The sequence below is a fragment of the Boleophthalmus pectinirostris genome, unplaced genomic scaffold, assembly GCF_026225935.1.
Source record: "Boleophthalmus pectinirostris isolate CB_2022bp ecotype Guang Dong unplaced genomic scaffold, ASM2622593v1 HiC_scaffold_19, whole genome shotgun sequence".
NCBI lineage: Eukaryota > Metazoa > Chordata > Actinopteri > Gobiiformes > Gobiidae > Boleophthalmus > Boleophthalmus pectinirostris.
In genome coordinates, this window is record NW_026571140.1 from 23,314,019 (window position 1) to 23,327,905 (window position 13,887).

Genomic DNA, 13,887 nt, shown 5'->3' on the forward strand with positions numbered 1-13,887 from the left:
AAGCAATTAAAAGGAAATAATTTTTATAATTCTGAAAAAAAAAAAAAAAACAGCGTTATTCTATCTACATTCGTTTTAACGTATGCTACTACAATATAAACAGAGGAATGCGATGGAGGGGTGAAATTAGGGTCACTGGATTACACGGCAACTCATAACTGAGTGAATTAAAAGTGTTCCTGAGCCGTATCATGAAAAGGCAAAGAAATGACAAATGTGGCCATAGGCATTGTGAGGATAAATGCTCTTATATGGACAGTCTCCCTACAGTGAACATATGGTGGATGATTCCAACTTAAATGATCACATACACACAAAGAGTACAGCCCCACACTTCCATACACTCGCACAATAATGACATTACATTACATCTACCTAATAAAAGACTGAAACAGTGCAATGGCAAATGTACTTTCCTTAATAAAAATGCATACAAGGGGCTCAAAAGATCAGTCCTAAGAACTGAGGGTCTATTCTGCTTTAATCATGTGTGGGTTTTATTATTGCTCCATACAGATACACGCACCTATCAAGGAAATGAAGACACAAAAGCCCCCTTGGACAGCAACTACATCTGGGAAGCTCTTAATGTAGCCAATCATATGCGTGTGTGAGCATGCGTGCATCTGCAGGCCTGTGTGTGTGAATAAGCCCGTATCAGTATAGGTTGTAATAAAGACAGGTTGGGAAATGAAGCAGCGAATGCATAACAGGCTTATTTCCCCTCTTTGTCTGCGTGTTGCCCCGACCTAATCCCCGAGAGGATTATCCCGCACAAATCCCTGCGGAATTGGGGAGAAGGGGGAGAGAGAGCGAGGGAGAGACAAATCTAACTCCTCACCATCCCATCAGCATCATCGTCATTGTGGCTGTCCATTTATGAAAACGAACACATGAAAAAAAAAAGCTTTTTTTTTTTTTCTTTTCTTATTGAGGAACAAAATTAAAGCGTTTTAAGCATGATATAATCGAGTAATTGTGATTAAGTGTATCCCTTGTTATAAATTTCTGTCATCATAGGAGAAAGGGCTTTAAGTAATTTATCCAGGCTAATATGCGCACACATCACAGGGTTTATGGCGCGAAATGCACTCGTGTGGCATTAAGCGTAAAACACACACAATTCACATTAGGCACAGGCACATTATAGAATTACACAGACTTTAACGAGCATGGCAGTAACGCTGATAACATGGAGTCGTGCATATGTTTAAGACTGTGAAACAGCACAGAATAATTTTATGACTTTATTCATTTAGGGTCAAGAGACAAAACAATTGTCTGTAAAGACTTAAAATATGTAAAGCATACTTAATGAATCAAATTATTACTTACTTAGTTATTTTAAATGCTTGTTTGCAGTAAAGAACAAAATACTGTCATAAAGAATGTTGGTTCACGCAATATAGTATAGGAGTAAAGGAAAAATATGTATTTGTATTTGCCTAAAACATGGGTATAATAAGAGTTTTTTTGACAGCCCACATGTGGACAATGTTTTCTCTTTGAGACCAACAAATGTATTTTAAACAATAAATTATATCTTAAATAAACCAAAAAATAGACTTGCTAAAACTTCCAGTTGAGCCAAATCTGCCTCATGCCATTCTTTCTTTTCTTTTACACCAGTCAAATTAAGAGCCTAAGATCTTAACATTAACTTCTCATTCATGAAAATATTATACACAGACATACAAATCTAGCTGTTATGTACATGGGTGTTCAGAGAAATCTAAGTGTAGTGCATTCAAACATCTCAGAGAGTGGGCCTAGTCTGAGTGCCTGCAGTTCTCAGTTCAGTCAAAAGGGAGCACTTTTCATCCACTTAAAGCTCCGCTGTGAAACACTGGCCTCTCACCCACTGCTGCTGTACACTGTCTCTCTGCTGCATTCCAACACATCGTTCTGGTATGTCTGTGAAAACACTCTCTAGTCCAGTTGTAATAACCCAACTGAAATATCCACTTTATAATTTATCTATTTCAGTTAGTCATATTTTAGCCTTATATTACAACAATAACGGAGAAAACAGAGGAAAGCAATTTGACCTTAACAGATATTTAATCTAGGATAATAATTCATAACATAGAGAAGAGAGCATTTATCTTCATAGTTTAGATTTTGTTTTTTGATTTGTTGTTTGTATGTCTTCTTACCATTTGGAGTACTGGGTGGTGTCCAGCTCACGTTGAATGCATGTGGAGATATAGGAGTGACCACAGGTGCTGGAATATCCTCTGGAGTGCTCTCCTCTGTCTTAGCGTGGCTGGGAGGGCTCAGTGTACAACCACCACCTGTACAGGCCTGAAAAGGACAGAAAGAATTACAATCATAGACTCCAGAGATGATTGTGACAAATAAGAATAGATGGAAACTCACTGCCACAGTGATGTTGTATGCTGTTCCGGGGGTTAGATTTCGTAAAGTGTATTCTTCAGTGAGGTCTGTGCTGTTGTGGACCAGAACAGGTCCATCATCAGCAGAGACAAAGATGGAGTAGGACTCTAGAACCCCATTAACCTGAGAGGGACGGGCCCACCTAGGGAAGTGTAAGTCAGTATGATGAAACAGCAGTTAGTTAGTGTTACATTGTCTAAGTAATATGAAAATGTAATATTAGTGTGTCATTCTAATTTAGTTTCTCACAGATCGAGTTGAAAGGAGACAGACAAGGTAGGGTTTCAGTGGCAGAAAACACAAGCCATTACTGCAAAGAGTTTCCTTGTCAAACACTCTTTTCTATATTTAGAATGAAAGTCCCCGGTGGTATGAGAGTGGAGGACGACTAGAAAGGCAGTGCCAAAAATATCACCAATTTAAAGAATTGGTTTCTAAAAGGCTCCACTACAGGTATAATTATGTTAATCAATGACATACATTTCAGTACTGGTACAATCAATTGTAAAGTTCTGTTGCATCTGTGTAATTGTGTAATCTGTGTAGTTACAAAGCCCTCAACATGTGAGTGCCGTTTCGGTTGTGACAGAATTCTTTCTCGGGTCCTCCCATTAAAGAGTCCTTATTTGAATGCTATTGGGAATAATCTATTATATTCAGAATCAGATTTATATGCAATTTATTGGCACAGTGATTTATGCCTGTTTTTGAAACAACTGAATAACTGGGCCACTTAAGCAATCAATCACTTTTTGGAAATTCATAGTTTTAAAAGACTACATTTTTATGAGTTTATGTTACATAACTCGTGTGACTGGATTTTTTTTTGTCAATTTTTAGAAAACCATCTGAAATCAGTAGGCAACATTTTAAACTCAGCGGTTTTAGTAGTTTGAAATAGAAGGTGCAGCTTCTAATTGCCTCTGACAGAATTTCCTTGTTATTCTTTCATTCCTCTGATCATTTTTATTTTTTCTACCTCAACTTTTCTCACAGACAAAATAGCAAGATATTGACCACTCATGACGTGCTATTATGTGTATCTTTCCACATATGGTGATTAAAATTATAACTAGTAATAGTCATGACCTCATTAATTCATGGTATATATTTGCCATATTTGCCCTGTTACAAAATGCTAGATTGGCTTTATAAATGTTATGTAAATTGACTCATTAAGCACACGAATTCACACAAGATCTGTTTTCCCTTCTGCCCTGAGGAACCTCCAGTCTCTTTATAGTCTTACTTAGCCTCTGTCCATTGTTGCCTGTATGTGGTATGTGTTATGTGTGTGTATGAATGGCATGGTGCCCTCGTGCGGTGAGTCTCACTGTAACTGACAGTCGGGACACTAATGGCTTTCACACAGATTGACTCTGCAAACACACACATACATAGACACATGCACGCATACACACACAGACACACCTGAGCACAGAGCAGCAGCACAGAAACATAATGGAAAAAGGGCAGAGATCCGTCTACCTGCGCCCCCTCCTTTTAAAGGTGAAAGGTCAACTGAAAGAATATTCTGCATAGTAAACATAACTGCAGAAGGTCACTGGTTGTCTACTATCTTCAGTGTCTCAATGTATACACTGAAAAAGGTAAATGAACAGCCAAAATATTTATGACTATAAAACATTAAAATTTTATTTTGAATGATGATTGTTACAATAAATAATCTGTCATCGAGCATGGGGGCATTTGCATATAGACATGCTTTAAGTTTAGGCTTATCTGGGCTTGGCATTAATAGGAGAATAATTTATAGGTAGTTAGCAAACATTTTGCTAAGAATATTGTAAAAAAAATAAAATAAATACTTGATTGTGTTTAATTAATCTAAAATATGCACTCACTCCACCAGAATGGTCCGTGAATCCAGGAGGGTAAGAGTAGGCGTGTGCAGAGGCCCAGGGGGAAGCTGGGAGGTCACCACTGTTACCTGTGAACTGTTGGTGCAGCCCGCTGAAGTACACGCACTCACAACCAGTACATGAGTCGAGTACACAGCAAGCCCTATATTTAACGACAACAACCAGGAGATGTTAACAAATAAAAGTAATATTCAGTTACATAACACATAATTCATGTAAGCCCTGCCACATCTTTTTAAACAACTAATTTCCATGGAGTCTCAAAGCCACTTCTCATCGGTCTTTCTTTTGCAATCTTGCCCTCTATAACACGGCCTATTCAAGCACATAGTGTATAATTAGTGTGTCCATAATCCTCCCAATCACTGTGAACATCAGACACTCTGCATTATTAACTCAGCATGGATGATATGTGCTCTGGTGCCTTCATTAGCTCACATAGACACATACAGACACTGATGGCCACTTCCATGTTTTGCCTTTGCTTGTGTGTAACAAGTCCAGATCAGTAATAATCACTAGCCCCCCTATGGTGTCTTGTGCCTCTACAACTGTGCCAAAGGTTTTGTCTAAAAGATATGTGCATCCTGGGAGCCTGCATGTGCTCCTTTCCGTGTGTATCTGTGTAAGTGTGTGTGTGTGTGTGTGTGTACTTTTGTGTGTGTCTAAGTCTGTAACACCTTAGTATCCTCAAGCCACCCTCTGGTCTCAGCAGTATGACATGTGTTTCATACCTTCTTTAAGTCGAAGTAGAATGTGTGTATGCATGTGTACTAATGCTGCCACTTCTTTGTTTCTCAGATGCTTTATTTTCATGTGTGTTTAGGGCTCTTTTTCACAGTGCTATTCCCTCGGTGAGGACTGCGATGCTCGTTCCTCTTTCAAATGCTAATCCTCCACTTCATTTTTCCCTGTCTTCACTCTTCCCCCTCTCTATGCACACAGGCCCTGTCAGCGCTTCACTGGGGCACAGCGCCGCTTACCAGCAATGTTGTGCTGTTCGCCCGTACCCTTGTACACCATTTGGCCATTGTGGTAGAGGAGGTAGTCTGTAATAATTCCATTGGGCCTACAAGTGAAAGAGATAGGAGGTTAATGTATCAATGATTTCTTTGATATAATAATACAGTTTTTTTAAATCACAAAATAACAATCATTTGAAATGGCTGTTCAGTTTTTTACCACTAGGACTAGTGCAAAGCAAATAATATTACAGACTAATCAAAACAACTATTTTGATATATGCTTTGTGAAAACAATTTTGGAATGATGAAGAAATATTCAGATCACTAAACCAATAATGCGTACTTGTCTGGAGGTTTCCAAGTAATATGGAGAGATGTGGGTGATGAGACAGTAACAGGAGGAAAAACTGCATCTGGAGCTAAATACATTTTAAAAGAGGAAATAAAAAAATACATTAGGAGAGTTGTACAAGATATATTATTTCAGATTTCAAAACTCTAATAAGCAAACTGCAGTTATCAGGCGGTGTCTGCTGAATAGCATTATGAGTGTGGGCTGTGATGGTGTACCTTCATCAGGAGTTGTGAGGACTGACATCAAACCCCCTTCACTGTCTGTTTGTGGACTCTCTGTGCAGCCAAAGTGAGTACAGGCACTGATAGTGACACAGTACCGAGTGGCTGGAGTGAGGCCATACAACACGCCTGTAGAAAAAGACATAAAAGTGACCATTAGACCACGTGTCCCTAACCCTACTGTATGGCCTATGTGACATCACATATCATCCATACAGAGGTGGTTTTATCATTAGTCAGCTGTAGCCTCTAATGGAGGAATAAGTATGAACAGACAAATGAAATAAATGAGCACATATACAATTAGCCATTTTGATTCTATGAACATATTCTCCAAATAAAATTTAATGAGACCTGGGCATGGTGTATGTAAGACATTTTCTCTATATGCAAAAAAGTTTTCTTTCTATTAAAGTAACAAACCAGCCCAGAGTGATTAAAAAGATAAACTAATGGTTAACAACTAGAAACAGAACAATTGTGATTTTATGGATGGCCTGAGAGTAGAATAGTTTGACGTTCCACTGTTGCTAAGCAAACTTTCTCTGTTTGGCAACAGTCTCCTCTCATTGTAAAGCCCTACTCGTCCCGTTGCTGTTTTTTGTCCTCTGTCATAGGCTTTCTATTCCTCCCATATTTCCTCAGTCATGCTTTTACGTCCTCTCGTTTCCGCCCCCTCCAGTTCTCCTAACCCCATGTCTTTCTTTTTCCGTCCCCTCCATCTCTCTCCCTGCGTTACCCATGTCTTTTAATTCAATTAGGGGCCAGGGCCCCACTCCACTGCCATTACACCCTCATTTGCTTTCAGTGTTTTTTAGCCGTTGGTGTAATTCTGCAGTCAGGTGTCGAGGCCATCATAAATTAAGAAGAAGCCTTATCGTGGTGGACTTAATGCCTGCCAAAGAGAGAGGATGGGAATGGGCAGAGGAAGGAGAGAGACAGTGGAAGACAGAAACAGAGAGCTCATCTTCATATTTGCCTGGAGACATAGGCGAGTGGATGAGAGGAGGGACGAATAGCAGCGGCGGATGCAGACATCATCATCATCATCATAAAAGACGAAGTGAGGAAAGATCGAAAAGTGAGCAACAACAAGAGAGAGAGAAGGACCATGGCCAAGGTATGACATCACTGGGGTACTCCGAAGTGTCTTGTTCCAAATGGAGACTGTCTTCTGGAGCTGGGGACTTGCCAAGTAGACGTTAACAGGGATGCCTCGACTATGTGCGTGCGTGTGTGAGTTTAGAATGGGACATAAATAAAGTAAATGTAAGTGTAAACCAATGTGTTTTTAGACACAATAATGTTTGAAGCCTGTTTTATGTGGAGATATGTAAAAAGTCATAGTATAATAATAATAAACAGTAAAACATACACTTTTCATATATAAATTTACATCTTTTTGCACTCTGCATTACTTGTGTGCTATCAAACGAACACAAATATAATAAGGTTACAAAATTATTTTGTGCCACGGTTGTCCTAGATGGGACCTCAATGACATAGATTTGTGATTTACCTGTGAAATTTCCATTAGCAAGGTAAGTGGTGGAGATTGGTGCTTCTTCAGGATTATCTAGATTGTAGGCCTTCAACTCATAATAGTCAATCATCCCCATCAGTTCATCTGTGGGTGGAGTCCAAAACACATTGGCACTGAACCCATTCAAATTCTGAACTGCTCTGGGAGCGGGCACAACCTGAGGGACTAAAAAAAGTTAATTTTCAATTAAACAATTATACAATAGTAATGATCGTACAGCTATGTTTATTTAAAACACATATTAAGCATTTACCAAACATGGGGGTCATATAATGTACAAAAGAAGTTCCCCACCACCCACATGTTTTAATAGACTCAGTAAATCAAGCCTTGCCATTAGCATAAATACTATTTATGAGAGCAGTAACTTTTTCAGCGCTGATTTAATACACCCAGCTATTCATCCTGGGCTATATTTCACAGCAAGCAGCCTCCCTATTCCTCAATACTGCTTCTTTCACTGACACACTCTGTAGTTCGGTAGTGTCTACCCTTTTTTTCTCCATCCTTCACTCTTATTGTTCTATATCACTTCCTCATAGCCACTTTCATTTTCAGCATTAATCATTTCTTCATTTTTCATCTCATCCTAGACATGGGCATACATTCTTGAAGGGTTTTCAAAACAGGGTAATATAGAGGTGCTATAGGTAGAGCACAAACAATTACCTTCAACAACAACGAACAAAGTCTTCAAAAAGTTAAGTTGTGTCCTTGTTTATATATACAACTTTACTGGACACTTTTTCCACATTGTTCAAATTTTTTTATGGCATTCCTCATCTTCTTCATTCCTCCTTCCGCCCATACCAAAGCATATGATGGTATGTGGGACCTACCAGTGTATCGTTCACTACTAACGAGCTACTTTATATTACACAAGGGACTACACAGGCCATTCTGGGTTAACAGCCTTTTACTGGGATGCCCTTTATAGAGGCTTTATCAATCTCTCATACTGTCAGGCACATGTAATATTACTGACACTGAAAACTCTTACAGAGTGTGCAAGATATTAGTGCTTAAATACAGTCTTAAATACAATAAAGTCGCAGGAGTAAAAGTGAAACACAGAAACAGCTAACTATTTCAAAATGTGTAGCTTGATTAGCATTCATAATAACTCTTTGTGAGTTTAATTAAATAAAATTTTTATTTACTTTGCTTAAAGTTGCACTGCGAACATGTCTTCTATTTTTGAACAATTGAAACACACATAATGAATAAATGCTAGGTAGATATGTTTACTGGGATTCCATGGAAATCAATAACTACTTGGAGACAAGCAAGTGACAGATCCTCCACCAGAAAAGTTTAAAGCTACATCTGATTCGTCCAGTTTTAAATCTGTGAGGAGAACAAAATTGCGTCTAACTCTCTTAAGCTCTTCCACACATCCCAGTTGTTCAGCTGCATGTGTTATATGGATCTAGACAGGCTCTGTCTGTATTATTGTGTGTTTCATCTATTTTGTTCCTCAAATATTTGTGGTAAAGTAAGAAAGTGTTTTATTCACATATGGAGTTACCTCTTCCTTGACTCCGCCCTCTCTGCCATGGCCCCACTGACCAACCTCCAGCACCCAATGCCACATACCTGTAAAAGTACTCTTAAAAGAACAAAGAAAATAAATGTTTGTGAACGATCCAGTGTTTATAAATATATTAAAATGTTACCAGTGAAGGGCTGTAGGGTATCATCCGTGGCTTGGTTATTTTTCCCAGTATAAACCAGCACTGAGTCATTCCCTCTGCAGTTGTAGTGATTTTCAGTGTTGGGACATCCTCCTAAAAATACTCGAGCAGAACCCAGAGTGGCAACAAACAGGTTCACAAAAGAAAAGATATCAGAGTTTCTTTCATCACGTATCAAAACACTTCTTATGCAACCACCAAGACCTGTAGATAAAAAGTAAGATAAAAGAAAACATAGTAATTTTTATATATTTACCTAACAAAATTTGTTATATTTTTTCTAGCTGAAAAGTACCATGCTTGTGACTTTGACTGTCCAAAGCAGGGTGACTGAGCTCTGAAGGCACACCCCCTAAATAAAGCAGAGAATCAACTTGCAGCAGAAGATATTGCCCATCTCCCCTCATCATGTCCTCCCAGTCGTCAACAATGGCAGAGAGAAGGGAGCCCTCTTTAGTCACTGAAAACTGTTTCCAGTCACCATCACAGTAGCCAAGCCCTGCCCACATGCCAAGAGATGTGACTTCACCTCCACAAGACACAACAAAGGACAGAAAACCACCTCTCAGTTGTACCTAAGCAAAACAAACATCTCAGAAGTATAAGATACATATTTGTTTTAATAAAATTAAATAAATGACAATGATCTCTCAAAACTTACTAGCATATAATCATCGCTTTCTGTATTGTAAGTAAATAGTAACAGTGCATCTAATTGGTCAGTTCGGAATTCGAAAGAAATCTTAAAGTTTTCTCCTCCCCTGAAGACATCGCGACTTAATTCCAAGTAACCTAAAACAGGCATTGTGTTTTTAATGTTAAACATTCAAATCAAATTGACATTAGAATAACCATGAAGTGAGACATATTGCATAAAACAAAATGATAGTCTGAACCAACCATGTCCCAGAAAATGAGCTCCTTCTACAAGCTGAGCAGGACAGCCTTCCCAACTCTCATAGGCCGACGCCTTCTTCGTGGCTGATGTCCAGTTGAGAGGTTTCCACTGTTCAAAGGGATTGTTCATCATCAGAAAATGTACATCTCTCAGGCAACCAGTGAAGCCCTGTTTCACCAGCTCAACATCTGATGGGAGACAAAGAAAAAAGTCATTGCTTATCTTTCTGCTTTATGCAACTTCTGGGAAATAAAATTTGTGTTGATTTGAGTATTTACGTGCCTAAAAGGGTAGTGGATTAGACAGTGGTCATATTAATTGTTTGAATATTGGGCTGTTTATGTATTTTATTTTCAAACAAAATTGGCAGTTATTAGGATTTTGGGAAGCACAAATAAAGTTTAACTAATAAGTAGGTTGAAGAATCAAAACAAAAAAAGAATTAAAAAGATAATAAATATTTTATATATATATGTAAATATAAACACACATCAAGTACTCTAATACTGAAAACACTTGAAGAAATTTTTGTGTGTTAAATATAAATGATCTTGTTAAGCCTAGTAAATCATAATTTACGTACAGTAGTAAAAAGAGCTTGATGTTTAAAGGGAAACTATTTCCCTAATGGAGCGGACTGATGATTGACTGAATTCACCTAAATCTCCACGTTGAAATGTGAAGTCCTCAGGCAGGCCTCCAATGAACACACCGGTGTTTTCCCCAATAATGGTGTTGCCACTGGCTGCCAATCCAGTACCTAAAGAGGCACAAAAATATAGTGACTCATTTTAACTTTCGTTTTTATAAAATGTTGATAAAATACTTTATGTAAACAGTGGAGTTACACAAAACATAAACAGTGGAATTAATATTCAAAAAATAAAATATGATTAAATAAAATGTATATAAAAAAAAAAAATAAAATAAAATGTATGTGTTTAATGTGACCTTAAAGAATGGGTTCAAAGCTGCATGTGCATGTTTGAGTATGCTTACATAAATAGCTTCATAAATACTTTTTATTGAGAGAAATCAATAGGCTTGTATTGAGTATGGAAGAGGTTAACCTCTGTATTGGTTGTCTATAGTCACTGTTCCCATGGAGCCTTTTCTTGTCGCAGTGATAGTGTGCCATTGGTCATCATGAAGTAATTCTCCATTATTCGCTGACACAGTTACTGGGGAACCCTAAAAACAGCAACATTTTAATATAGCATATTTATTTCAATTTAATCACAACAATAAAGAAAAAACAACAAAAAAAACTTCTGTGTAGGGTTTATTATGACCTACTAATAGTTGTAACCATAAAATAGACATTAGCATTTCACAAGGCTTTCTGCCATCTATTATTCATGACATCATCTTGATCAGCTTTTAGCAACCAGACAAGAAGTAATGAAGTAATATAGAAAAAAAAAATCTCTACGCAGTTTGTTCACACTTGTGCAGACACTGATTCATATAGTTGATTTAATGATTGGATCAATAAATGTATGAATGCCAAAATATATCAGCCACTGACATCTTTATTATTAGTGTAGAACACTTAACAAGACAACAAGGGAAGAGGCACTGACTTCACACATTTACAGCACCACATACAAAGTATCCGGAATCACGTTGAGCCAGTCAGTTCTTGAATGTGTTCTTTAAAATGGAAAACTGCTAGTTTGTGTGTCTAGAGGTCAAAGATTGGATTTAAGCACTTAGTCAATAATAATCACAAATATTTTAACAACTATGTGGTTTGGATTACACACTTGGAGATCATATTACATTTTACCAAATTTGTATACACATAAAGTATAGCAGTATGTGTGTGGCAGCCCACATGTGTGTGTATTTATGTGCATAACTTTCTTATGTCATGCTAAATTAACCCCCTGCACTGGTAATCCCATTAGGCTAGCTCAACAGGCTAATAGAGGGAAGTAATGGGCCCAGCTATATGTATCTAAGGGAACACTAATAAGCCGTGACACCACTCCCACTGTTAATTATCCAAACTAGCCTAAATAAAGGAAACCACCCTATTCGAAAATACACAGAAATTATATACACACTAAGCATCTGGACATTGAAAAATACTTTTAACATGGATCCAAATGTATATAACCAGTGAAAAAAAATAGTAACAGTACTGTCATATTGATGAAAGTAATTGCAGCAACAATGCATGTGTGTAATTAGTTAGTGGCCTGATGGAAATCTGCGTAATCATCCCATCATCACTTTCATCATTGAAGTCGTTGACTCTTAACCCTTCTACATGTGTCTATATGAATGGATAAGAGAAGCAGGCAGTGTATGCATGTGTGTGTATGTGTGTGTACATGTGCAGGAGTGCAAAGCTTAATTAGCTTGCAATTGGTATTCACATGAGGTGACTGCAGGGAATGAGTTAATTGCAGTGCAATTCAAACGTCGACACACTTTCAAAGTTTTTCCCTTCTCTGTGTCACTGTGACAGGAACCAAGGGGTGTCTACAGATCCATTTATTAACTTAGAGAATGGATAAAAAAACTGAACTAGATGTGAAAGAACAACTTGAGATATTAGGTGCCAAATTACAGCATACATATTTTGTTCATCAATGCCTTCCTTTACTCTGAGAATTTTCAACCTTTCGGATACTTACTTGTGGATCAAAAATAAAATATAGTTGTCCATTTTTTAGCTGAATAGCGATGAACTCTTCTTGAATTACTGGTGAGAAGGCGGCAATCAACAGACCATTTGGAGACTGAGTCTTGAAACTCAACCGAATACCTGAGAACCAAAGCCACAATTTAAAAATAATAGAATCAACAGTTAAAAGGAGTCAAGATGCAAAATGGTACATGAGAAAGTTTATCAAGTCTGTCTAACAAAAATACAGTTAGAATGCTCTTCATTTACTTTACAAAAGTGCTCAGTTTGAATATGTGGCACATAGTAGTTCATTTAACCCCTGTAGTGCGGAGCTTTCGTCTACTGCTCTCTTTTATCAACTGAAGACTTTGAAGTCATCCATATTATAAAAGAGAGAATGGCTACTTGCATCTCCATCAGTTCTCCAGGTCCCAGTTGCACCAAAGCTCTAATCTGTCTTGACTTCTTTAAATCAAAACTACAACCAGGGGAACAAATGAACTTTTCTTAAGCTTCCTATGCAATAGTGCTTACATGCAAAACAGTGACACCACTTCACCACTTCAACTTGTTACTTGTTTTGAGGTAAGGATGTAAGTATTATTAGAATTATTAGGGATAAACTATACATAAATTGAATTATGTTAATGGAATCAACTAAACAAGAAGCTAGAGATATAGTGTTCTTTTTTCAATGGTACATTTCGTAGTAGGACTAAGAATTCATCTGTATTGCCTGCCTGTCATGTTGAGATAGGATCTTAATCCACTACCAGATCTCATAGTGACCCGGTGGAAGTGTTGGTGTGTGTTTGCTCTGCTTGCTGCTCTGCGGGGAAAAGAAGTGTGGGAAGATCTGAAGAGTCCAGTGGAGGCAGTGGAGTGTTCAGAAGATTCTGGATTAAACAAGTAATTACTCACATCCAACAGTTGCACCTTAAACAAAAATTCATATTCTAGCCTATATATATATATATATATATATATATATATATATATATATATATATATATATATATATATATATATATATATATATATATATATATATATATATATATTATTTTATTATTTTTATTTTATTTATATATATTTTGTGTTTTAGTGTAGTTTTTAAAGCTCCTCATTTTGAGTTGGTTAAAGTCAGTTAAAGAAAGAAGACCCTCTATGTTTTAATGCGTCTTCATTATGAAAGCTTATAGCATGTGCTGTTCAGTTGTTATTGTATTTCCACTTTTTAAAACCAGTCCATAGAACAGTTATTACATTTAACATTGGTAGTGCTTTTGCTCT

At 37.3% G+C, this 13,887-nt stretch overlaps 1 protein-coding gene across 1 annotated transcript in view; it reads right to left on the minus strand.

Annotated features, from left to right (window-relative positions):
• The window catches only part of ush2a (Usher syndrome 2A (autosomal recessive, mild)), a 115,568-nt gene that overhangs the window by 63,307 nt on the left and 38,374 nt on the right, over positions 1 to 13,887 (minus strand). The window contains 15 exon segments of the mRNA XM_055154316.1: positions 2,157 to 2,304; positions 2,380 to 2,539; positions 4,263 to 4,422; positions 5,264 to 5,349; positions 5,589 to 5,664; positions 5,816 to 5,950; positions 7,341 to 7,529; positions 8,893 to 8,973; positions 9,041 to 9,262; positions 9,354 to 9,633; positions 9,720 to 9,850; positions 9,959 to 10,144; positions 10,606 to 10,716; positions 11,027 to 11,147; positions 12,602 to 12,732. Coding sequence (XP_055010291.1) covers positions 2,157 to 2,304; positions 2,380 to 2,539; positions 4,263 to 4,422; positions 5,264 to 5,349; positions 5,589 to 5,664; positions 5,816 to 5,950; positions 7,341 to 7,529; positions 8,893 to 8,973; positions 9,041 to 9,262; positions 9,354 to 9,633; positions 9,720 to 9,850; positions 9,959 to 10,144; positions 10,606 to 10,716; positions 11,027 to 11,147; positions 12,602 to 12,732 — 2,217 coding nt within the window.